This window comes from Arvicanthis niloticus, chromosome 10 (genome assembly GCF_011762505.2).
Source record: "Arvicanthis niloticus isolate mArvNil1 chromosome 10, mArvNil1.pat.X, whole genome shotgun sequence".
NCBI classification, from domain to species: Eukaryota; Metazoa; Chordata; class Mammalia; order Rodentia; family Muridae; genus Arvicanthis; species Arvicanthis niloticus.
The window spans coordinates 15,283,968-15,310,244 of NC_047667.1; the positions used below are offsets into that span (position 1 = coordinate 15,283,968).

The 26,277-nt window shown below is 43.6% G+C and overlaps 2 protein-coding genes across 12 annotated transcripts in view; both read right to left on the reverse strand.

The window, feature by feature from the left end:
* Positions 1–18,400, reverse strand: part of Lypd1 (LY6/PLAUR domain containing 1) — a 42,205-nt gene extending 23,805 nt beyond the window's left edge. The window contains exons 1-3 of one of the 2 annotated variants that reach the window (XM_034513355.2): positions 17,285–18,400; positions 17,128–17,157; positions 15,676–15,813 (exon numbers count right to left, since the gene is read on the reverse strand). In XM_034513355.2, coding sequence (XP_034369246.1) covers positions 15,676–15,813; positions 17,128–17,157; positions 17,285–17,354 — 238 coding nt within the window. In that variant the 5' untranslated portion in view covers positions 17,355–18,400. Of the gene's footprint in view, positions 1–15,675; positions 15,814–17,127 lie in introns of both variants that reach the window. The other variant, XM_034513354.2, reaches the window with a different exon arrangement.
* A 431-nt stretch (positions 18,401–18,831) lies between these two features.
* Nckap5 (NCK associated protein 5) overlaps positions 18,832–26,277 on the reverse strand; it is an 887,342-nt gene continuing 879,896 nt past the window's right edge. For 9 of the 10 annotated variants that reach the window (XM_076941060.1, XM_076941057.1, XM_076941058.1 and 6 more), the window contains one exon: positions 18,832–20,447. In XM_076941060.1, coding sequence (XP_076797175.1) covers positions 20,169–20,447 — 279 coding nt within the window. In that variant the 3' untranslated portion in view covers positions 18,832–20,168. The remainder of the gene's footprint in view (positions 20,448–26,277) is intronic. The other variant, XM_076941065.1, reaches the window with a different exon arrangement.

A 26,277-nucleotide genomic window follows, 5' to 3' on the forward strand; every position in this document is an offset into this window, starting at 1 on the left:
TGAGCTTTCTGGATAGCCTCTTGTCTCCACCTCCCAACCGACTAGAACACTGGGATTACAGGCTTGTGCCATGGAGTTTGGCTTTACATGGATTCTGAGGATTTGAACTCTGGTCCTCACACTTGCAAGTCAAGTGTTTTATCTCAGCCCCATGTAATTTATTAAAACAGCATCTCTCAGTGGCTTAGAACTTGTGCTCTTGCTTGCTGAACTCTGATGCCCTTCTGATTGCTGTTCTCAAACAGTAAAAAGAGTTCCAGGAGCCCAAAGTTTCTAAGCAATTTCTTGCATCTGAGTTCACCAAAATTTAAGAAGAAAGTCCTTGGGATAATGGCTCCCTATGGAACTAACCAAAAACATCAAAGTACGCCCAACAAGCCATCTTATCTGACACTATGAACTGGGAATTTTCTCTGCAGAAAATAAACTCATAGTCGAACTTCAACTAGACTTCCTTTCTCTTGTTCAGTTTTTGGTATGTATGTGTGGTGTTCATGAGCATATTTTTTTCATGTATGGTGCTAAATGTGTGTGTGTGTGTGTGTGTGTGTGTGTGTGTGTGTGTGTGTGTGCCTGTGCATGTGGAAACCCAAGTTTGATGTCAGGAGTCATCTCATACCACTCTTCCCCCTTATTCAAGGAGACAAGTCCTCATTCAAACCCATAGCTCTTCAGTAAAGTGAGTCTTACAGGCCAAATTGCTGTGGGGAATGATCTCCTGTCTCCATCTTTTGCAGCTGGAAGTCTACAACCACCCACTCATGTTTTTTGTTGCTTCTTGGGATCCAAACTCTAATCCAAACCTTGATTTTTATGTGGCAGGTGCTTTAACTGCTGAACCATCACCTAGCTAGGCTTTTATTCAGAGTTCTATGAATCCAATCTCCGGAATGTCTGGAATGTCCTGTCAATCTTGTGATAAATGTCACTTGTGAGGATAACTATTGTTTTTTCCTGAGTGTGAAGATGACCAAGATGTTTTTCTGATTGCATTTCAATGTTCTACTTAAGTAAAACAGTGGTTTTGCTTCAATCAAAGAAACCATTTCAGTCTTCTTCCCATGGAACCCTGGAAGATTGTGCTCCAATGTTTTGCTCTTGTGTGTGAACTTTTCAAAAGACAAAGACAGTAGACAGAAAGTTGACCCTTACAGTTGACCTTCTAATGGTCACAAAAGGGAGGAGTTGGGAATATTTTCTTATTTAAAGCCACAGATAGGCTGGGAATGTGGTTCCTCTTATAGAGTGCTTGTCTAGCATGTATGAACCCCTGGGTTTGATGCCCAACACCACATCAAATGCATGGTTGCACGTGCCTGAAATCCCAACTTTTGGTAATAGAGTCAAGAAGACTAGAAGTTCAAGATTATCTATGGTTACACAAGTTTGGGGACAGCCTGAAGCTGCAATAGAAGCTGCCTCAAAGAGAAAAAAGGGGCAGGACTAGAGAGATGGCTTAATAGTTAAGAAACTTTGGCATTTGCAGAAGACCCAAATTTGGTTCCCATTTCCCACACTAGGTGACTCATAATCACCCCTGCCTTCAGCTCCAGGAAATCCAAAGTCCTCTTCCGGCCTTCATGAGCACCTGCTGACACAAGATATTCATTCACACATACCTACATACATACATACACACATACACACACACACATAAATAAGAATAATTTTTAAAAGTGAAACAAAAGGCAAAGTTGATAACAAATGTTACCTTGGTGTGATTGCATCCCTTCAACTAGAATTTAAGGTGGCATTATGCTGAAGATGCAACAGCCTGAAGACACACTTCCTAGCTTGCCTAGGAAGTAACCAGGAAAGCAAAGAAATCCTGAGTCTTTAGAAGGAGTCATGAGCCTGGGGGGAATGTCCTAAGACTACCCACTAGTGAACTGTCTCCTTAGGTGACTACTAAGTGTTTTCCCCACTTAAGTCACTCTTGTTGCCCAAAGCATCCTTAAGAGATAGAGCAAGCAATGTTCAGGGTAGAAAAACAGAGGCCCTGGGGCAGCAGCGGTAGCTGGTTGTCTGTTCATAGGAGCAGACTACGGAAGCAGACAGATTTAAATGCATTTGATGCTGAGGTGCTAATGAAGTTCATGCTGCCTGGGGCTTGGGTGAAACTGGACTTAGATTTGCCCATAGATAGGTTGATTATATTGATGATACAAAGAATTTAAGCAACTGAGCAGATTAGTAGAGGTTGGTGAAATAGTATTAGAGTCTGCTTGCCTGGGATGAGAATCCAAGTTGAATCTCTCTAAACCTATGTTAACAAAGAAACAAACAATAATAAAAAAAAACAGGCACAGCAGTAGGCACCTATAATCCCAGGGTTGGGGAAGCAGAGACAGAAACATCCTTAGAGTTTGCTAGCCAGCCAGACTAGCTAAATGGGCAAGTTTTGAGTTCAGTAAGAGAGTCTAAGACTGAGATGAAGAGTGATTGAGGAAGACACCCAACTTCAACCTCTAGCCTCCAGATTCATGCCTATGGGGACACACACACACGCACACACACACACACACACACGGGTAAAACAGACAGTAGTGCAATTAACCGTGTTTTTTTTTCCTTTTTCTGTATTGAAATTTATCCAAATTCAGTGGTTTATCAATCTATTCAACAGCTGCATACCTGAACGGCTTGTATTTTATTAGCAGTTGTCTATGGCCTTTTGAATTTGTGTATCCTGTATGGGAGAACTGGGTGCTGGTGAAGGTGAAGGTTTGGAGGAAGTTATAAACCTGTGACTTTTTTTTTCTTCTCTAGGGAGTCCATGAACACAGCTGGTGTCCTCAGTGTAACAATGTTCCAGAGGACATGATTAGATGGTGGTGCTCTGGTCTTCTGGCTACCTTGACTACCAAGTTAACTGCACGCCGTATGTGTGTTTCTTGAGAGCATGCTTATTAAGCCAAGTCAAGCCAGCCTTGAAAGCAGGATGGCATATTAGAGGACCTGGGGGTTGGGCAACATTTCAGAGGGATGTCTTTAAAAACAACTGTTACAAACAGGCATGAGTCAGCTATATCTAATGTAACCAAAAAGTAAATGGACATATTCAATGTGTCTTTAGACTGTATTCTTATGCTAAAAAGTCTTTCATCACTGGTCTATCTGACATTTTAGCATGCAAGTGGTTTGCTTCGATAAACTCAATTCTGAGAGTGTTTATTTGATGTCAAATCTCTCTCTCTCTCTCTCTCTCTCTGTGTGTGTGTGTGTGTGTATTTGTCTCTGTGTGTGTGTCTGTGTGGTAGGGGTGGTTAAAAGGGAAGGGAGAGACATAGAATGAAGAAGGGAATGGTGCAGGAGAGAGAGAACATAGAAAGTAATGAGTGTGTGCAGGAAAGAGAGGAGGGGTGAGGAGAGGAGAAGAGATAGACAAAGAAGAGAGTGGGGAGAAAAGAAGAGAATGGGGATAAAAAGAGAGAGTGGACAGAGAAAAAGAGAGGAACAATGTAGACTCTTTTTGGCACCCGTGTAGAGAGAATCATGAATCAGCTGTCTTCCTATTTTATTAGGAAAATATTCTACAAAATTGTAAAAGGATGAGGCACTAGGCTTGTGAATAATGGACAACAATACAATTATCAGAATGTCCTTCTGTCCTGCATTTGACATCACCATCACCAACACCTTTTACTAGAAATGTTTCTGACAGGGTGTAGTTGAACTGAATCCCTGGGAGGCTACTGTGCACAGACTTCAGTGTTGGGGATTTCTCTGGTATCTCCTGCATAAAGCATTGCTTCCGACTCTCTTTCTCTGTCTTTCTCTTCCAATATCAAGTGACAAGCTAAATGCCTTTCAGAGAAACTTAGAGAATTCATCTGTCTAGGCTGTAGCTCTGCCCACTAATGGCCTTCCCCTCTGGAAATACCAAACCCCAGAGAATCCCCTACTTTCTTTATAGCCAAAATACCATCGCACTTACAGTTTGGGTATCTTTACTTAGTGCAAAAGTAGTCTTCTTGCTACTTCTGAATAGTTTTTATTGTTGTCTAAGACCCAAGTGCTTCTGCATTACATAGGCAACAAAAGTGCATAAAAGCCACTGTCCAGCCTCACACACCTGCTCCCACTAATGCCCTTTGAAGGAGCCACCACCACAGAGGGCAGCCTGGACCGCTATGTGCATTCATATTCATCACACGCTCAGCGTGCTCCCACCATAGCCGGCTGAGAGCTTCGCCCGGCGCCACCCGCCCCTGGCACTGTCTCCAGTCGAGAACAAGTCCAAGAAATAGAAAAACATAAAAAGCTATTGTCCATGTCCAGTGAGAAATGAAATGCAGTGGACCAAGCACCACAACTTCCTTAAAATAATACACCTCTTTATCACTTCCGCATGGGGATCAGGCTCAGGGCTGCCGAAGTCATAAACCTTTTGAAATCAATGGTTTGCGCCATCACCCTTGATTCTAACGCATCCTCTTTCTCTCTCTCTCTCTCTCTCTCTCTCTCTCTCTCTCTCTCTTTTTTAAAGAAGGCAATTTATTACGAACTTTCAATGGCTTCACCTTATCTTCAGCACTAAATTCAGCCCATGTCCTACTTGGTTTTGTAGTGTTGGCGGCAACCAGAGGGTTGGAAGCAATTTATTAATGAGAGAACATGCATGCCCTGAGGCTCTGGCTGAAGAAAATAGCTTATGAATTACTGTGTCACTATAACCCCAAGTTTACCTCATCTAGAAGGAATTAATGACACATGTCAGATTTCTTTGGCTTGTCCCCAGGCTAACTCATCCCAAATTTTTGCTGTTGCTTCTTTGCTTTAGGAAAGGTCTTGTGTAGCCGAGGCTGGCCTTGAACTTGCAGTATAGTCAAGGATGACCTTGAACTTCTGAACCTGTAGAGTTCACTACCTGGAAACCTGGATTACAAGATTGGACCAGCATGCCCTGTAGGTTCATGTGGTAGGGGAGATTGAACCCAGAGTTCTATGCATGCTAAGCAAGTTAAGATGTATCTCCAGTGCCCACCCCAGATTGCATAGAGGCTCCTATTATACATTGGCCTCCTGGGGGTTAGCAAAGGCAGTGGTTGTATACTCATCTACAAACAATGACTCAGAAACAAAATCATGTCTCTACAATGAAAACTACAGGGCAGGAAAGAAGAAGGTTTCATTTTCCATATTCGGGGGCAAGTAGGCTGACGTTCAGAAGCTATAATCAAATTTGGCTTGGGGAGAAAGGTAACACTTGAGCAGGTATTCACTGGAAATGACCCATTTATCTGATTTCCTTGGCTAAAATCTTTCTCCAGGATTCTATTTCCATGTGCACTTCCCTCTGGCCTTCTCAAAGGATGAAAGAGATGTATCAAGATGCTCCAGTCAACCCAAAGAGCGCCCTCTCGAGGTCATAGCTAAGTCATCTGCCCAGTGGATGTGGTGGACCAAACAAGTTAATGTTCTCCTAATTCTGGAGGGTTCTGTCTGGAGGGCTTAAGGGTGATGTCACATGACCTTAGGGCATCCCTTACAAGGGATTCAAAATCAATAACCACACATTTATGCCACTGATGGCTATTGGTTTTGGCCTAAAAGAATCCAATATCTTCTCAAGAGAAAGCAGACAAGTACCTTTTTAATGACTGGACAGCCCAGTGCTTGGCATAAGGTACATGTTTGAGGGACATGAATTTCTTCTTCCCATAGCTCACTGGACAGGCTTGGTGCGGGGTTTTGCCTTGGTTCAGTAAATTACTTCATCAGCCAATATGATTCTAAGGCTTACCAGCCCCTCTGTGGTCCACCATACTCTGTTATCTAGAATTTTCTAGATCCCTCATCTAGATGCCTCTCCTCATACGTACATTAGCAAGATGGAAAATGTGTGGTCAGGAGTTAGCAACAGGAACAGTACATATGTAACACACACACACACACCACACACACACACACACCACACACACCACACACACACACACACACCACACACACCACACACACACACACACACCACACACACCACACATACACCACACACACACACACACACACACACACACACCACACACACACACCACACACACACACACACACCACACACACACACACACACACACACACACACACACACACACACACACATCTACTGGTCATATAAGGTCATGTATTGTCTAATTCTACTCACATACAATGTCCAGAATAGACAAATATATATATAACAAGAAATGAATTAATGTTTTCCAGAAGCTGGAGGAGAGGGAAAGTGGGATGGCTGGTAATGGTTGTGAAGCCTTGTTAATTTATTAAAACCCACCAATTTCTAAAGTTTAAAGAGTGACTCTAATGATATGTGAATTATATACCAATAAAACTGTTCTTAAAGGGTTGGTAAGATAGGCAGGCAAAGGCACCTGCCACTAAGTCTAAAGACTTGAGTTCAAACCCCAGATGGTGGAAGGGGACAAATAACTCTCACAGGCTACCCTCTAGCCTCTATAAGTTAGTGCACAGATTTTCAAGAAATCGTTCTTAAAATTACAAAAGAAGGGTTCTCGAGATAGCTCAATGTGTAAAGTGCTTGTCACATAAACACAAGCATTTGAGTCCCGATTCTCAGCACCCACATAGTAAGTGAAGTGGACCACTGGGAAGTTATCATTCTAGGGCTGAGGATGTGACATGGGAGGGTCTCTAGGGCTCACTGGCCAGCCATCTTAGATGAATCTGTAAGCTCCAAGTGCAGTGAGAAATTCTGCCTCAAATAGAAAGTAAGCGAGAAAGACACCTAGTAACACATCTCTGGCCTCCACGCATTTACCCAAATGCATGCACACATGTGCACACACACATGACCACAATCAAATAAATAAATAAATAAATAAATAAATAAATAAATAAATAAAAGCAAAGTGGGGGAAAGCAAACCAGAGAATGTTACTAAAGTAAGCCTTGGGAAGAGGGAATGGATTCCATTCCCTACCCCAGTATGGTCTTGAGCAAGTTACCTACTGAACCTTTCTGGGTGTAAGATTCCCAATGTGATGATGTCAAATCATTGTGACCCTTATAGACTATTTATTAGGACCACACTGTAAGGAATTAAATGTTTACTTTAAGTGCCCTCAGCAGGAAAGGTAAACTGAGCTAAGATTCTTGGGCCATTCTTTTGCTGGGAGCCTAAGACAAGCGCAGGAAGACCCCAGACATGGCTGGTCTGAAGTTCTATTCAATTTATTTCTTTTTGAGACAAAATTTCATGTATCCCAGGCTAGCCTACAGCACACAATGTAGCTGAGGATGATCTTAACCTTCTGACCCCCCTACATCTACCGCCTAAGCATTGGAATCACATACATGCACCATTACACTGAGTTTATGTGGTACTGATGATGGAACCCTGAGCCTTGTATGTATCACTAAAGTGCTGGGCCAGCTGAGCCAGACCCCCAGCACATGGTTAAAGACCTATTCAATTATGATCGATCTGTTAGCACAGGTTTCATTCTCCCACTGGCTCACTTAGAAATGCAGGTATCCTGTTTGTACTTTTTCCAGAAGAGGAAGCTCATCTCCTTGCATACACTTCTTCTCAAGCATGAAAAGCCTGGAACGTGATGCTCTCCCAGTTAATGGCACTGATGTCCTTTTTGTAAGATGAGCACCAGAAGCTGACTCAAACAGATACAGACACCCACAGTCAAACAGTGGAAGGAGCTTGAGGACTCTTATGGAAGAATAAGAAGGATTTTGGGGTTCCGAAAGGGATAGGATCTCCACAAGAAGACCAACAGGGTCAACTAACCTGGACTGTTGGGGCTTTCAGAGTCTGAACCACACAACCAAAGAACATACATGGGCTGGACCTAAGGATTCCTGCACATATGTAACAGATGTGCAGCTTGGTCTTCATGTGAGTCCCAAACAACTGGAGTATGGTTTATTCCAAAAGCTGTTGTCTGTACTGGAATATGTTCTTCTAGCTGGGCTGCCTTGTCTAGCTTCAGTGGGAAAGGAAGTGCCTAGCTTGCCAGAGACTTGAAGTGCCAGGGTAGGGGAATACCCATGGATACCCTACATGCTCCAAGTAGAAGGAGAGCCGGTGGGGTGAGGGTTGGGGGGGTGGTGACTGGGAGGAGGCAATGAGCAGGATGTAAAGTGAATATATAAAATAGATGTTTTTAATGTTTAATATATTAAATGTCACTGTGTCACAATATAGAATCACCTAAAACAAGAGTCACAACTGAGGAATGAGAAAAAAATCATTCTGGATGTGTATAGCAACATTTTCTGGCCTAAGCCTGGAACTGTATAGGAGTGAGGAAAGAGGGCTAACCAGAAAGAAGTAGGGAGCATTGTTCTCTGTTCAAGGCTGTGGGTGTAAGTAGCTCAGCTGAGTTCCTGCCTTGATGTCCTCACCATGATGGGCCAGAACTTGGAACTGTAAGCTAGGTAAACTCTCTCTCTCCAAAGTTGCATTTGGTCAGGGTCTTTTATCATAGTAACGGAAGTGAAACCAGGACAAGCATAAAACAAGACTTGGGGTGTTCCCTCTTGCATACCAGACTAAAACTTTTGCCTGCTTGGTAATTGAAACCCAAGTTAGCAAAAAGTTCTTTGAACTAAGGAAAGAATGAAGCAAGGAAAGGAAGGAGGGAATCCACAACCCAGAAGGAGGCGGAGTTGGGCTTTTGCGGAGAATACATAAGGGAAACCAATATCCCTTTCACACTTCAAAGAAAGCGGTGTGTTTTGTTTTCATACTTCATCTCTTTTCCACTTGGGAAAAGAGCCCCAGCTTTGAAGCCTCCCTGTTTAAACTCATTAGGAAAACTATCAATGAAGGAAGCTTTCATGCAACCGTAGTGGGAGGAATTAGCGTTATGGGGAGAGATGGATCAATCTTCAAGCCTTTCATCTACTAAGATGGGAGGTCAGCCCTGGCTGCCTGTTCAGCTGGAAACTTAACATAAACAAATGCTCCGCTTATTGGAGAGTCCCAGGGACAAAAGGGCTGTGATATTCTCCCTTCAATCCTCCCAGAAAGCCTGCTCTGCCTACTGCATTAACAAGATGGATGGATCTAAAGAGCACATTGGGCAAGCTCTCTCTCTCTCTCTCTCTCTCTCTCTCTCTCTCTCTCTCTCTCACTCTCTCTCTATGTGTGTGTGTGTGTAAAGGTCATATAACAACCTGTACTGTCGTTCTTCAGGCATTGTCTACTTTATTTCTTGAGAGAGGTTCTCTCACTTGCCTAGGACTTGCAAAGTAGGGTCTGCTGACCACTGAGCCGCAGAATTTCTGACACTATCTCCAACATACATATATAGCAGAATTAGAGGAGCTCAACACCATGCTTAGCAGGATGGTTTCTGCTTTTGTTTGTTTTAATCATGGGAGCTAAGAGTTGAACTCAGATGCCCGTGCTCATGCGATGAGCTGTCTCTGTAACCTTGGAGTCCTTTTTACTTTAACCTTTTTTTGCTTTCACTTAATTAAGTTATTTTATTTACTCATTTTCTATGTTCCTGTGCAGAAGAACTTGTAGGTCTTTCTTTCCACTACCTGAGCTCCAGGGATCAAATTCAGGTGGTCAGACTTAGGATCAAGAGCCTTTACCCACTGAGCCATCTCCGGGGTCCTAGGGCAAATTTTAAACATTCTTGTCCTCAAGTTGATTTGTATTCTCCAGGATCTATCTGACTGTTTCAAAGTGAGTTTACAGGTGAGAAAATAGAATTGCCAGTAGTTGTCTAAAGAGGAATCATTTAGGGGCCACAGGAGGAGGAAGACAAAAGATGTGGGGTGGGTGATAGATGCCTCAGTAGGCTGAGCTGCTTGCTTCCAAGTCTTACTGCCTGAATTAGATGACTCTGGAATCCACATGGAGAACAGACAGAACTGATTACCGTGAGTTGCCTCTGAACACTACAGGAATACTGTCACACAACACACACACACACACACACACACACACACACACACACACACACACTCAAGCACAAAACCACAGTGACTATAAGATGGGAGGTAGAGATAAGCAGATTCCCTGGAAAGCTTGAATGTCAGACTGAATAGCTAATGTATCAAAGTACCAGGGCAATGAGGGACCCTGTCTCCCTAGTCCCCTCCTGTGTGTTGCTTTAAAAAGAGAATCCATGGACAACCACACTGTGATTATAAAATTGACAAGCAGAGCTTGACTCGTTTCTGATAAGCCCACAAGGACAAACAAGAATCCACTTTTAAAACATGATAAAATTAAGCAGTGGTTTTCTTGCGCAGTTACCCCTCTTTTTACCAGGAGCAGGTGTCCATCCATCCCTCTTTCTCTGTTCCCTATTTAGCTCACGAGAAAACAAGACACGAACTGAAACTAGCCAAAGCCTCGAGCCATCCTTGTCTAACTTAATGAGGAACTAACTGATCCAAAAGGAAAACGACCATTTCTTATCCAGCCATAATGGAGACGCAAGATGGCATGTAAATCAGTAACCCTTGTATTGCAAAACAGACAAATAGATTAATGCATATTGCAAGGATGGGTGGAAAGATCGATCAGGTTACCGATTCGGACCATGAACTTTCTCTCAATATACTGCATTTAACTTTTAAATAAGGTTTAGGAGAACCTGTAACAGTTTGCTCACTGACAGAGCTATATTTTAGTAAGGGCAGAAATTGGCTAGTCTATAAAAATTAAATTATGTCCCTTTCACTGTATCTAGTCAAGAGGAAAAACTCTAATTACAAGATTGCACTGTCAAAGAAATGCAAATTTGTATTCTTTATACCATGGTTTAAAAATTCATACAGGAAGGTTGGGGGCAGGCTTCTCTTCTGAAATGAAAATCAATATTTGAAATATTTTTATGGAATACAATGATAAATAAGCAAAATAAATGTGATTTTCAAGGACGCTGCTTAGAAACACCAACTCATGAAGAGCAGAGTTGGGAGGGGAGGCATTAGTCATATAAACATTTAACCATCAATTAGGGAAGACAGGAAACTTCTCTTCTTCAGAACCCACGCTTTATTATTCCAGAAATGATCAAGGGAAAAAGAGCATCAGGAAATAACCTCAGATCCTAACAGGGGCACCACTCTAGAGAATAGGCAAAGGTTAATTTTAAGTTCACTTCTATGAAAATTAAATTTACGTTTCTCAAAATGTATAAGAACTGGTTTGCAGACTTAAACCAGGAAAGATCAACTGAAAGCCTGGCCCTATCATATTTCTGCTGTTTGGTGATGGGGCAGAGGCAGGGAGGTTGTCTTTTATTTGCTGCTTAATGTCAGGTTAGGTTAGTTCATTAAGATTTCTTAGTCTGTATAAAGCCCTGGTATTTCTATACCTACTAAAAACTGCCAGTTCAAGGCACACGCAAAAAATTAAAATCCCTTTTAGTTGGCCTTGTGGTCTGTCCACTTGGCTTTCCAGATGAACTTGATTGACATTTTTAAAAAGTCATCTTAGTCTTTAGAACTTTCCCAGTGTTATCTCCTGGAGAGTGTGTGGTGGTGCATTTCCTTCTGTCAGTGGCTGGCAGGTGGCGTTGCAGCAAATGCATTTGGCCAGGGAAGTGAGAGCCACCTGGTAACAATGGGTGAGTGGACTTGGAGCCAGGCATATAACTTTTTAAAGATCTTTCTTTGTTTCTCTATAACGTACAAAGGGTGCTCCAAATCGGTCATTCAGTGTGGGACATCCCAGAGTCTCTCGGAGAGTTTAGACAAGACCCAAGGTGGCAGGGAACAGGGATACACAGAATAAGCGTCCTCAAGGGGAAGAGGGCTATCAAATTTAACAGGACCGCAGAAAAATACCTATATGCTCTTAGGTAAGACTCTGTGGCATTTTCAACTCTGTTGCGACAAGAATCTCAGCACAGGCTACGTTAAGAACCAATTTGGCTTTGATTCCTGATAGGACCCCCTAACAGGCACTGTGTTCTTTCTTGAGAATGAAGTTGACAAAGAGTGGACCCATAGACCAGCGGGTTGAAGTGTAGGATCATAACCAGTCATTATGAATAGAGCTACTACATGTCATGAGATACCACGAGCCTAGTGCTAAGGGACAGTCCAGGTAGTGCACTCAATGAAAGTCAGCTCGTGTTGTCGTGATTTTATTATATTGTGCTCACTTAGCAAAAGTTGTTCTCCATCCTTGTTGGATAAAAAAAAAAAATCGAGCTGACTGGTCTATAACAATTCCATGAAATTTAATATAAAATGCCTTCAAGATATCAACCCCATGGCATTGCTTTCTGCTGAAGTAAAACAAACCCAAACCAAACCAAAACACCAAAACCAAACCAAACAAACCCCCAAATCAAGAAAACAAAATGAAAAACAAAACAAAGTTAAAAACCCCAAACAACCAAGTAGGCAAGCAAACAAACAAGCACACAAGGCCACCATGATCAATGGAATCAGTAGGCACATTTGCCTAGCTTCCAGTGAATTCCCACTCAGAATGCCTCGCATCCATTTCCAGCTGGTGTTCATCGTGTTCATCAGTATGATGGTTTGTGTTGTCAACCTGACACTAGGACAAAGAGGGCATGTCTGTGCGTTACTTTACATGGGGAGACTCATCTTAGTCATGTGCAGGGCTGTGTCCCTGACTGTATTCTTAGACTGGAGAAAAGGAGAGGGGCGGCGGACACTAGAACAGGCAGACATGTAAGCTGTAGTATGTATACAAACACTACCCCACCTCAAATAAGTAAATGTATGTTTTAAAAGTTTATACAAAGGATGAAACTAAAACTCCGTTTGGGCTATTTGACATGTGAGTTAGAATGGCTGTTTACTAGATCCTGTTTTTTCTAGGTGGCTGGTGGGTACACATCCCCAGTGTCACAAGCAGCCACTGCGCAGCTGCAGTCGTTGCAAGTAGAGGTCATGGACACAGAATGAAGACAACCAGCTTTACCTAGGTGGTCAGTCCATTGCAAATACTGGAGAATAGTGAATAAAAGTGTTTGCGGAACAATCGTGAAGACCTGAGTTCAGATCCCAGCATCCATCCAGGTTAAAAAAAACAAACAAACTAGGTGTGACCCTGTATGCTTCCACTCCTCCCCCCACAATGCTATGGGGAATGGAGACAAGAGGATCTCTGGGGCTTGCTGGTGGCTAGGATCAGTGAGAAACCATGTCTTAAGGTGGAGCGTGAGATCTGGATGCCCTCCTGGCCTCCACCTGCTCCTGTTTGAGTGTGTGCACCTTTGCGTATGCATCTGTGTTGTGTATATACACACATGCATATTTTTAGCACATACATACATTCTCTCTCTCTCTCTCTCTCTCTCTCTCTCTCTCTCTCTCTCTCTCTCTCTCTCTCTCCCCCCTCCCCAAAAAAGGAAAAAAAGGTTGGTATTGCTTTGTGATACTTTTCCCTCACCTTTTGACCTGTGGCTTATGTCCTGTGGTCTGTGGCCATCAGCGCCTTTCTAGTGACATCTCTCTCTCTAATAAACAAGCAATCTAAACCAAAGACTCCCTTCAGGACTGACTTGTCTGGATGCTTTCTGCGGCTAATATAGAAGTTGTAAGGTCTTTTCTACAATATGGTTTGGAGTAGAGCATGCAGCAAGACGAGAAACAGTACTTTGAAAAGGGAGTGTGTGGCTGTCATCTTGGATGAATACATAGACAAGAAGTGGTGTTTCTCAGAAGTATTCTTCTGAGTAACTCCTTTTCTCCATCACACCCCTGGTTGTAAAGCACAGCCCCCCCAGGTAAGCAGTGTTCTTGAGGATTCTGAGGAAGTTCCTAAGGCGTGCCAGCACCTCCAATCATGTGTGCCTCCAATTTCATGAAGAGGGCTGCAGATACTTGAAGGGTAGAAGATGTTTGGCTCAGTTAAAACACAGTGCAAAGAAAAATCACTCATCAAAACCATTCACACACCCATCTTGGTTGCAGTATCACCACTAAGTTTTGTGCTGTCTTGCTGCTTTAGATGTCAGGAATGCCAGATGCTACAACAATGCTTGCTAGGTTTTGAAGGATACATTATGCTTGAGAACAGTTACATCTTAGACTTCCCAGAATAGCATTCTTAAAATACACTCCAGCCAATAATGGACTACAAAGAACAGCCACATACAAAGGGTCTGGAGAGATGGTGCAGTGGGGGAAGTGCTTCCGTGTAAGTGTGAGGACTGGAGTCTGGATGCCAAGCACACATAAAATGTCAGCAGGGCAGATGCCCAGCTTTTAGAGCCAGAGACCTGAAATCTTTGGATCCAGTTGTCTAGTTAGAATTGGTGAGCTCTGGGTTCAAGTAAAAGACTCTGCCTCAATATATACCATCAAGGAAGACACACGGATATCAACCTCTTGTCTCCACACATGCAAACATGCATCTATAGTGGCATGAATACCATGTACACATAACATATACCTACACATACTCATGTACCAACAAATGTGAATGTTTGCAAAGATACATACATATATACATTCATTCTCTCTCTCTCTCTCTCTCTCTCTCTCTCTCTCTCTCTCTCTCTCTCTCTCTCTCTCACACACACACACACACACACACACACACGCAAAAACAACACACGCACACCCTCACATCGTAGCTCAGTGCTACAGATATACAGATAGCTGGAAGATAGGGTCCTTAAGAAACCAAGAGGTTAACAACAATGTACTTCCATTCCCTAACCATAAAGAAACTGCTTCTTCATAGTTCTATCTTCAGTTCTAGCTTCTATCCACTGTTGTTCTGTCAGGGAGTTAAGGAGAATCAATTGTTCTCATGATCCAGGGAGCTCTCTGGGTACCTTGTTGGACTCTAAAGGATCAAGGCTCTCCCAATGTCATTCATTCTGAGATGGTATTTCCCTTGCTTTCAGCAACGTTTAAACAACCAAGTCTCTATCTGACCTTGGAATTGAAACCATAGCTTATTTATTTTCTCAAAGTTATGGTTCCACTTTGGGGGGTGAGTTTTTAATTTTAACTCCTGAGTGGGTGGGATTCTATCTTTCAAAAGACTTACCAGCCAGAGTGAAGTCAGTTCCAGCTAACTCCCTTCTTCAGCTGTATAACATCCAGGCTCTTTGCTCAGCTAGCCAGTAGCTAAACTGCTATGGTGTAGGGCAGGGCGGGGGGGGGGGGGGTGTCTCCTTCCTGTGGAAGATCTTGGCAATTTGTGCTTGGAATTTGATGCATTAGTTCTAAAATTAAATAAAGATCCTATAGCGTTCTTCAAAGAAATATGGTGTGGCGCTATGACAAAACACATTTTTCAAGTTCTGACCTCTGGGAACTTCAAGTAGCTTCATATTTCAATCTGGCATTGCTCACAGGCTACTGTTGAGCTGCTGGGGCTGGGACAGTTATCCATATATTGTTTTCATCACCCGGATCAGCTTTTTAGTCCAGGAAGGTGAAAAGCATAAATAAAAATAAAAAAATAAAAATAAAGGAAAGCTACTGACTTGCAATAACTTTTTCTCAGGAGTCCCTTGGGAAGAAGCCCTGGCAACGAACTCTAATGAGATTAAAAGAACTTCCAACCCTTCATTTTCCCAGAACTCTAAGAAGTAAATCTGTGCTAACTAGTGTGTATGTGTGTGTGTCTGTGTGCCTGTGAGCCTGTGTTACATCAGTCAGGGTCTTTTCCTGTAATTTAACACCTTTCTTTCCCAGCCCTGGATAGGGGTTGGAAGGGGAAGAGTAGCTTACCCGCACTTTGCTCCATCACTTCTTTCTGACACATGTCTTGAACGTTCACGGTACAATTTACGATGAACTCAGGGGACGAGCAATCGTTGTTTAGCTGGAATTCTTCACACTGGTAGCACTGAATTTGCAGCGCCAATCCTGTGGGACAGATGCAGTGGGGTTCAGAAGTACTGGTTAAGATCTGGGGTGCATAGAGCACATGCTGGCTGGCCAGTATCATCCTGTACTGTCCCGGACAACAAGGGCTTCTGGTCTCTGCATCCTGACGTTCATCAGAAGGGCTGGAGGTGCCTGAAGCCAGCAGGGGGCGGCGGCATCAGTTCCCAGGGTCTAGGAGAATAAAGCCCTGCCAGAGACCCTACAGTTCTTCTCTATAGACACAAAAAGCTCCAGCTTCTGTAACACCCCTCAGGTCTTATCGCAAGAAGTCACAAAGAGACCAGTGAGAGTTCAAATCCCAGATCAAAATAGTGGGGTACAAGCTTGAGCTCCTGTCTGAGCCTAATTGCTAATTGGTTACAAATTGCTTAATTACTATTTTGGCACCGTTCATAATTGCATTGGCTGACGCCTTTTCGGTTTTATTTATTTAATCTCGTCAGCGTTCACGGGCTGAGGCTCTGATGCTTCCTAGCGACCACCCTGCAACCTGGGAGGAGACGCTGGATGCTAAGTATCCCTGCTCAGTACTCCAGCTCAGGGTCCCTTCTTGTGATCAGTGACAGGAGCAGCTGCTGCTGAGGGTTGGAGAGGACATAGTGTGAGAGCGTGTGTTGGATGTGCGCGCCCTCCCAGGGACCGCTACACTGCAGCCCTTTTAGACCTGCCTTTTTACCCCCTCTTTGAAAAACATGGCTGTTGCGGGGGAGAAAAAAATCTGATAGCTTGGAGTCCGCGATCAGGAGCAGTTACTTACCATATCTTCCTAGTTCCTCTTCTCTGATCTGGGAGCTTCTCTTTGGGCCGCATGCCCCTTTCTAAGCACCCTACCGATCGCAGGAAGGAAGAGCACAGCTAGCTAACTCAGCCCGGGAGGGCAGCTTCCCCGCCCCCAGCAGCAGATTGTCCGGCGAGTCGCTCACCTGTCAGCGTCGCCGCTCCCTTGGGTGGCCACAAACACTTGATAACTTGACTAGGTTGGAGGCTTGTCGCCCCTTTTCCTGTCTCGCCCAACTCAAGGACCCTCCCCACTCCCAGCTCTCCATCTCCGACTGTACCCCACGTAGCTGCAGCCTAGAGTCGCGCCAATCTGCCGCTCTCCGCTCTCCTGCAGCGCGGGACTTGGAGAGCGTCCCAGTCTAGCGCCTTTGGTCTCAGTTTCCAGCACCAAACTCCCGCTGGGTAGCCCCAGCGCTGCGTGGACCACAGCTGGGCGCACTGGGGCTTAGAGCAGGGACGCTTGGCGAGATGGCAAGAGCGTTTCTGGCCAGACAGCTGGCCTCTTCATCTTACCTGGAAGCCAGAACAATCCGCAAAAAGTTGCTGCGATGCCGAGAACCCACATCCTCCCGGATCGGCAGGGCCGGGAGCGGGCAAGAGCATCAGAGATCGCGACCGCGGCGGAGGCTGTTCCGGCCGAGGCGATTGTAGCTGCCGAGACTGCCGAGGCTCGCGCTGCTGCCGCCCAGGCGACGGCTGCCACCGAGAGGAGCCGCAGGTGTCGCCCGCGGCGCCCGCATCGCCCGCGCCCGGGGCTGCCAGAAGCTGGTCCCAGGCTCCTCTGGTTCGCGCTCCCTGAGGCGGAGCGCTGCGCCTCCGGAGGAGTTGGCTGCTGAGGCTTGAAGAACTACTGGCGATCCAGAGCACCCCAAAAAAGTCTCGCCTCTTCTGTCCCCACCCCTCCCACTTCGGATACCACGTGATGGCTGCTGAGTTGTGGTGAGGGTGGAGGGAGGGGAAGGCTGGGACTGTCTCTCTACTGTCCCCACCCCTTTCTGCCACCCTTTTAGCCTACCTCCTCTAGTTCCTTGGAGAGGAGCGCCTGCTGGGCTCCGGAGTAGTGTTGACAGCGGTTAGGAATACGGAGGTGACTAGGGAGCAGCAGGTGCCATCAGGACCTGTCCTATGCGAACTCGGAGACCCAGAGTGCAGTGCTGGGCTTCGATACCCTTCCATTCCAGGTACTATGTTCCCTTCCCGTGGTAACCAGTACCCCTGCAACTGGGTCTCGCCCAACCAGCCAGGCATCTCCTATCACTGGCCTCCCTCCGGGCCTCTGGGTGACTGCCTGGGATAAGGGGAAGGGGTATTTTCATGCACCTGGCAAAGTTGCACCCTAGCAAGTTCCCTGGGGTGTACGACGCAGTCGCGCCTCTTCCTGAGAGAAATCCACCTCACCAGTCACCTGCGTCTTCCGGCAGAATGCCTGCGAGTATGATGGTGACCCTACCACAGCTGGCTCGCTTGGCCCAACCATCCTCTCCTCACCTGCTTGCATGCACCGTTGGGGGATGCACTGACTCAACCCACGGTTGCCTAGCCCAGAAATAAAGCTTCTTGGGGAGTGGACACCGGGAGGGATCTGTGCTCTCACTGAAAAGCAAATGGGGCTGACTGCTCCCCCAAGCCACCAGCTATGGGTATACACTCTTTACAACGCAAAAGCAAAAGCATGGCCACTTGGCCATAGGTTGCCTCCCTCCTCCACTACTCCCCTTTTTGGACGATTCTAAGTGACCCACCTTGCATATTCCCGGGACACCACGGTGCTATTTTTCCTTCTCGATGGAGCTTTGTGGAAGGCTGCGCTGTGCAAAGAGCTGGCAGCCGAAGCTCTGGTGCCCCCGCCCACAACCCCCGCGCGTTTCCACCCACCCCCCCACCCCTGATTTGGGATTTGGGAGCCTCAGTGGAAACCCGTGGCTAAGCTTTACCCCTCTCCTGTGAGGTCTCCCAAAGGGAAGTGTCTCTCAGCTGGGATGTGATAATTTATTTCCCTACCCTGCCAGCAGAGCAGGTTTGGAAGAGGCATAAATGACTTTCTTCTAATTCCCTTTGCAGAGATCGGTCCATAGCTGCCTTGGGCTCATTCTCCCCCACCCCCTTTCCTTCATTTCTAGCCGGTTAACTCCTTGGGGAGACAAGGATGCTTTGACCATTACTCGCTTGTCTATAGTGTGGATCTTAACAATAGTTCGAATTACTATCACAGTAGCAAAAGGGCCGGCTTTTTTATTCCATCAGGGAAACCTCTCCACAGAGCAAGAGTGAGAAGCAATGAAAATAATCACGGGACCAACCGCTCCTTGAACAAAGTTCTTTTCTGCTTTTAGAGGATGTAATTGTGCTAAGACGTTTATTCCGAAATGAAATGAAATGAAATGAAACGAAAGGATTTTTAAAGTCCTAAAGACAAGGATGCTTTACACAGCCTGAATTTAAGGTAATGAAATTCAAATACAACAAATGGCACAAATACAGTAACAGTGGTCATACAATACTCTATAAAGATACAAGTGTGCTAAGGTAACACACACATCCTAAACACAGCTCTACCCTGCCTGGTCTGCAGGCTTCTGTACAGAAGGAATTATAAATAGTTCACGTCTAGAAAAAATACACATAACCTTTAAAATAGAATTTATCGTCCCGTATAAACAGTTTTTAATAGAAAAAAAGGATATTAAAAAGTAAGAAAGTTTCATAGCACCAACCATTCATTTATTGTTATAAAGGAGATATGGCAAATAGAGCACCCGGGTTTTTAATAATAATTAAAAAAAAAAAAAGCAGGGAGATTTAAAAGGAAATAAAACCAACAACAAACACTCGGAATTGTGAGAAATACAAAGGAGAGGATGGAAGAGGTTGGGAGTGAAGCCTGCTGAGATCTGCTCCCTTCTGAATTGGCATCATCCGGTGCCACCCAATCAGTGCCCACCTTAACTCTGCAACAGAATACCTCTATCATCACAACTTAAGTCTTCCTCCAGATATGTGGAAAGTGGACCACCCTTCAAACTAAGAGAGAGAGAGAGAGAGAGAGAAAGAGAGAGAGAGAGAGAGAGAGAGAGAGAGAGAGAGAGAGAGAGAGAGAGAGAGATATGACTCAACCCCTCTGGCTTTTCTGCCCACCTCACGCTTAGATTGACACAGTATATGCACAAATGGCTTGAGGACCAGGATGATCATGTTCCCAAAATCTTTAGCTGGGGTTTTTTAAAAAATATATTATCGACTTCTAGAACTGAATGCATCGTTTCAAGAGCATGGCGACAACTCTTTTTATTGCTATCTGTCTCCCCCTACAAATATAATTTCTCTTCCCCCCCCAAAAAAAATTTACAGCTTTTATACAAAAACCCCAAAAAAGTGCAAACATTGAGAATTCTCCATCATATTTTGCTTTTTAATCCTCTTTATCAGTCCGTGAGAGGAGTAAACTCTGGTGTACTGGCTGCTATCAGCTTCTCTGCAGTTAGTTCTCCTGCATCCCCGGCTCCAGAGTCTGTTTTCCTACCGCACCATGCATGAGTCTCACTGAGAGATGCTCCCTAGGCCTCGCTGGAAGCTTGACTTGCACAGGAGGAGAAGCTGTCATACAGAGAGTCGCTCAGAGACTCCACGTGGTCCACCCCAGGCCTTTCCGAGCTACTCAGAGACACTTCCGTCTTTTTGCTTGTCTCTTCCTTTTGTCCTTCAATCTCACTTGGAGACTTCTCTTTTTCTAATAAAATCACAGTATTGCTGTTAAATTTATTGAATGACTCCGGGGAAATTTCAAATAATCTATTCTCAGGATCTTCTTTTGTTTCTTCAACTTGTTTCGGTTCCTGCAATAAAAAGGAGGAAAATATTAATTCTTTGGAAAAAAAATCAATTTATCCTATCTGATATTCAATTATTGTCTGAATAAAGTACAGTTTAAAGGGACAGGGAGAACCTACAAGTCCTTAACTATCTTTTAGTGTAATTAAATGCAATAATAAAGCTAATTTTAGGGATAAATCAAGACTTTAATCATTTTAGTGAGATAAATAGATCCCAATTTGCAAACCAGTTAAGTGCCACTTAATTCATTTTAAATGGATCCATTTGAAATTTGCTCAGGTAAAGTGTCTTATTTTTCTTTATTAAAAGTTCAAAGCCCTCTGTTTTCTTAATAAATACTCCTTGTACTTTTTCTAAAAGGGATATGGATTGAGTTTCAGCCAGAAGTTATAGCCTTTGGGAGAAAAAAAAAAAGGCATAAAATCTGTTAAATTACCATAAAATTTAAGTACATATTAAGCTTGTTAAGAATATTGTCGTGTTTCAATTTCGTCCCTTTTAGGTACCTGCGATATTTGAAGGAGAGCTCAGAGTCATTGACTACAGAAGAGCTAGAGGCAAGGAAAAAAAAAAAAAAAAAAAAACCCAAGTACTGAGTCTGCACTTTAGAAACCATTCCCTTCCAGAAGGTCTAGCTATACCAATTTATTCCAAGGATATGATTTTCTTCATACCCCGCTTCAGAATTTCTTACAATACTGTAGTTATGCGAGGCAATCATTGTAGGCACCCTGTAAGCTGGAGAGTCGGTCTTCAGTTGCTCAAGCAGCCTCTGAGGTTGGGGCGAGGACAATGGGAGGCAGGGACACCAGAGGCAATGAGAAGAGTGAGGGTGGTCACTTCCCTAAAGCAGCCCCCATCAGCTTCTCTCCCTTGAGGCAAGAATTCCACCATCACAAGGAAAAGCAGCAACAGGGACATAAATAAGACAGCAAGAACCACCGGTTAGGCAAATCCTCCACTAGGTCAAAGGCACTTCGCTACTAGACTTTCAGAAAAGTGAACGTTTCCTTTTGATTTAGCTTTTGGATCCATGTGTTACTTTTTAGTTTTATTTCCTTTTAGTGGATAGACAACAGTCTTGGCTATAAACAACACACACTGTTGTTTTCACATTTGTGTCTCCGGCTGGGGAGATGACTTAGTCAGTGGGTTACTTTGTTGGAAGCATAAGGACCTGGGTTTGATCCTCAGGACGAATCTAAAAGGTGTGTGGTGGTTAACAACAGCAACCCAAGTGCTGTGGAGGCAGAGAAAGGAGGCTCTTTGGGCTCTGCAGTCAGTCAGTCCAGTCTACTTAGTGAGTCTCAGGCCAGAGAAAACCTGTCTTTAGAGAAAGAGCATACCCCAGATCAAAACCGAAACAAATCAACGGCATGGACTGGACAGTTGCCAAAATGACATTCCACGTTGTCTCCTGCGCCCCCCCTCTCTCTTATGGTATTTAAGTGTGTCCATTAACTCAGACTTTGGTCACTGTAGCAAGAAGTCAAAAGTTTTCTAGAGCTATTTGGATACACAATATACAAAACAGAAGCAATACTGCTAACAAGACCCATGTTTCTAGGAATACGAGGTCAGAACTCATTCCTGTGTGTCTCTAACACTGCCCCTGCTGATCAATGCCCAGGACGAGGCTCAGCTTGATGGTTACTGGGCTGAAGCTTCCCTGCACAGCAGAGAGAGGGATCAGGTGTCAAGCTTGCTTTGAGTGTGCTGTTTGGCAGGTGTGGGTAGCTTTTATTCTTTCTGTTGAATCTATCCCCTTCCGTTAATAAAAGGGCCAAAGTGGTCTTTTTTTTTTTTTTTTTTGGTCATGATCATTTTTAAAATTTGTTTACCCAAATCTTTCATTTCAATGATCTTTCAATACATCTTGAACATATACAGTTCCTTTTCCGATCCTACCCCAGGCCCCATACAGTTAAACTGGTCTTATAAATGCCATGAGGAAAATGATGGAGGGAGATAGATGCAGCCAGGACCTGTAGACTCTTAACTGCGCAGTACCCATCAGAAAGTAAAAGGAGATATGGAAGTGGGTGCCGTTGATGTCTTGAGGGCCGGTGCTGGCAGTTTCTCTACTATGGAGGATTGGGTCATTTCATGGAAAGATTTTGGGCATATGCTTTGAGTTAGTGTTTATTTAATTATTCAGTGCGCTGAAGTATTACTTGTGGAACTGGTTTTCAATCTCAAATGCTTGCCTAGAAACCATGGTGAGAGACTGATCCACAGATTCCTAGCCGAGCACAGACAATAATTCCACAATCAGTAAGAAATCAAGCAAATGTTTTTGTTTTTTTTTTTTTTTTTTTTTTTTTTTAATGCTCTGCTAAGTTTTAAGCCTTTGATCCCTCCCCTCGGCCCCAATTACATGCCACAATATCAGCAAAGGGTAGTGAGTAGGACGTGGCTTGGCGAGAGCACATGTTTATTTCTATTACAGAATATGAGTATATATTTTACATTTCAGGTGAATAAAGGATCTTCAGTACAATTTCTCATCACCTGGGTATGCTGCTCCTTTAAAAAAAAAAAAAAAAACAGGCACATTTTCATCATCTGTACCTGGTCTGTGTGGATCTCAGATTCATTCAACAACCTTTTATTAGAAAAGCTACTATAAGACAGAGGGAAGTTAAATACATGTGAGGTCGGTAAAACCTGAGGGTAGAGCCTTTCCCTGGCTGTGCCATGTACATCCTCCTTCAGGCACAAATGGTGACAATGTGGACTGTTTGTAAGTACTGAAAAAAAGTCTAGAAACAAAGCATACAGAAGTTTTAAATGCTTTGAGTTAGTGCTTATTTAATTATTCAGTCACACAGAAGCTGCTTAATGTGTTTTCCTGAGTGACATAGTCACTGGTAAATTGCTGCTGTAAACACATGTGCCCCCATGTGTCTGTACATACCCCTAGCAAAACTCAGTAGGACAGACAGACAGACAGACAGACACACACACACACACACACACACACACACACACACACACACACACACACGGCTTATTAGTCCATGACAGTGGTTCTCAGAGTTCACTCTCCAGACTATCAGAAGCCGCTGTACCATCAAGGAGCCTGTTGAAAGTGCAATTTCATGGTGTTCATCCAAACCTGCTACATCAGAAATCTGGGGCCCTGGCACCTGTTCCAAACAAGCTCAGTATGCAATATATACATGTTCCAGCTAGTTTTATGTCAACTTGACATAAGCTGGAATCACCAGAGAGGAGGGAGCCTCAATTGAGAAAAGGCCTTCATAAGGTTGCTGTAGACAACCCTGTAGGCCATTAAGAAAATCTTAATTAGTGACTAATGGGGGAGGGCTGGGCCCTCATGGGTGGTGCCATCCTTGGGTTGGTAGTTCTGGATGCTACAACAGAGCAGACTGAGATAACTAACTACAAGGAATAAGCCAGTAAGCACCACTCCTCTGTAGCCTCTGCATCAGCTTCTCCCTCCAGGTTTCTGCCTTGTTTGGGTTCCTGTCCTGACTTCCACTGTGATGTGGAAGCTTAAGCTGAATAGAGCCCGCTTTTTATCCTCAACTTGGTTTTGAGTCATGATGTTTCATCTCAGCAAAGTAACCTTAATAAACACAGCTTTAAAATAAATGAGTGGCAAGAAGAAAAAGCTGTGTATGTATGTATGTATGCACATATCTATGTATGTATGTGTCTACCCATCTATCATCTATCTATAGAATTTACCTAAATAATCACGAGTCTATCATCTGTTTGCATATGTATCTGAAAGTCTGACTCTGGCCATGAGGTTCTGGAGAGAAAGACCACTCTGAGGAAAACACCCTTCTCATTGTAAAGAAAATGTGCACATTGTTTCTTAGCTCAACAGAATCAGAGCAAGAGACAAGAAAGGCCACTCTTAACCTGGCCTCACCATGAGAGCCCCAGGAAGTCATGAAGTCCAAGAATATGGGCATGTCTAACATCAGAAACATTTGTCCAGAATTGTTTATTTCAAGAGTGAAACATGAATTAAATATTATTTGATTTTATTCATTTAATCATAATAAAAAAATTAAAACAGAACAATGGCAAAAACAAGGAGAAACTGCTCCTGCATATCACTGTGCAACACCTGCCTTGTCTGAGCTCGTGGACTGGGTGTCGTGCTGTATACTTTTCTCTTTGTCTACTTTCCGGCTCTATGTTTTATTGGTGCACACTCATGGCACGGAGTGATGGGCTTGCATGGAGACCTTTTCATGACGGTGTATCCTTTACTTTCACCAGAGTCAGCCCTGTTCCCCCTTTCCTCTCCTTCCCCACTATTTCCATTCTATCCTCCAGTGTCATTTCTGGTAGAATTTGTAGGGTCTCTTATGTGTAGGATCAAATCATTTGTGAATAGGAATCATTATATTCTTTTCCAATTCATGCCCTTTTATTTCCTTTTCCTGTCTTACTGCTCTAGCTAAAGACTTCAAGCATTGTATTGAATATATGTAGAGAGAATGGACACCTTTGTCTTATTCCAGATTTTAAAAAGAGATGTAAGCTTTTCTTTATTTAGTACTATCTGTCGAGGTCAACAGTATTTACTTATTATTTAAGATTTATTTTATTTTTTCTGTTGTATATGTGTGTGCACATGCATGCATACGTACGCACATGTGTGTAGGTACTAAGGGAAGCCAGAAGAAGGTGTCAGATCTCCTGGATCCAGAGTTACAGACAATTGTGAAACACTCAATATGAGCACTGGGAATGGAGCTCATCAACAAGAACCCTTAATCACTGAGCCAACGCTGCAGGCCCTCTGTCTTTTGTATTCAATGGTGTTTGTTTTGTAAAATTAGATACGTCAGTGTTTGGTGTGTATATGTTTATAATTAGCTTATTCTCTTTTTAATTGTATTTTTAACCAATATGAAGTGATAGTCTTAATCCCTGCTGATTCAGCAATTCATCAGATACTAACATGGCTACACATGCATTTTTCTAGTTTCATTTGCTTACAGCACCCTTTTCCATCCTTTCATGCTACGTCTGTGTCTGTCTTTACCAGTGGGGTGTGTTTCTTGAAGGCAACAAATACATGGATCCTGTTTTAACCCTAACTACTAGTCCTTGTCTTTTGATTGGATATGTGAGGTTATTAACATTATTATTTTATCTTTACTGTCTACAAATCATCTAATTTGTCTACCTCATTCCCAATGCCTGTCTTTCAGGACCAATTCTATTTCTGATGCTTTCCACTGAGTTGTTAGTTTAATTCTCACTTGCAAAGTTTCAACGTGAGGTTTTTAGCATTTCTGTAACAACGATCTCCCTTTCACACCCTGTGTTGATGTCCCCATTCCAAGGTTCTATTTTATTCTCTTTGAACTCATTCAGTTTATTTCATATGCTTCTTAAAATCGTTCAATGTTCTTAAAATAATTCATTTGACTTCTTAAGTTTCATATAATTTGCTTTCATTGGGATCCATCTCTGTGGGATTGTTAATTCTAGGAATCTTCTCTTTACTTTTTGTGTCTCTTTGTAGGGCAAGTGGGTTGTGCCATCTATCAGAAGAACTAGTAAGATTGAGTGAGCCCAAACCCCATGAATCGCAGAATTGAGTATGGTAGGCATGGAGCTAGCTCTCTGCCAAACTACCTGCTCTGGAACAGGAAACCATGACACCCCACTTAGAGGACCAAGGCAATCAGTCAATTAGCATAAAAAACCTCCATGCTAATGAGATATTTAGATAGGCCCCAAGGGTTTAGCCAATGAGCTTCCCTTCCTGGGCACTCCTTCCCACAAAAGGTATTTAATACCTAGTTCACCCTGAGTAAGGTTTATGCATTTACATCC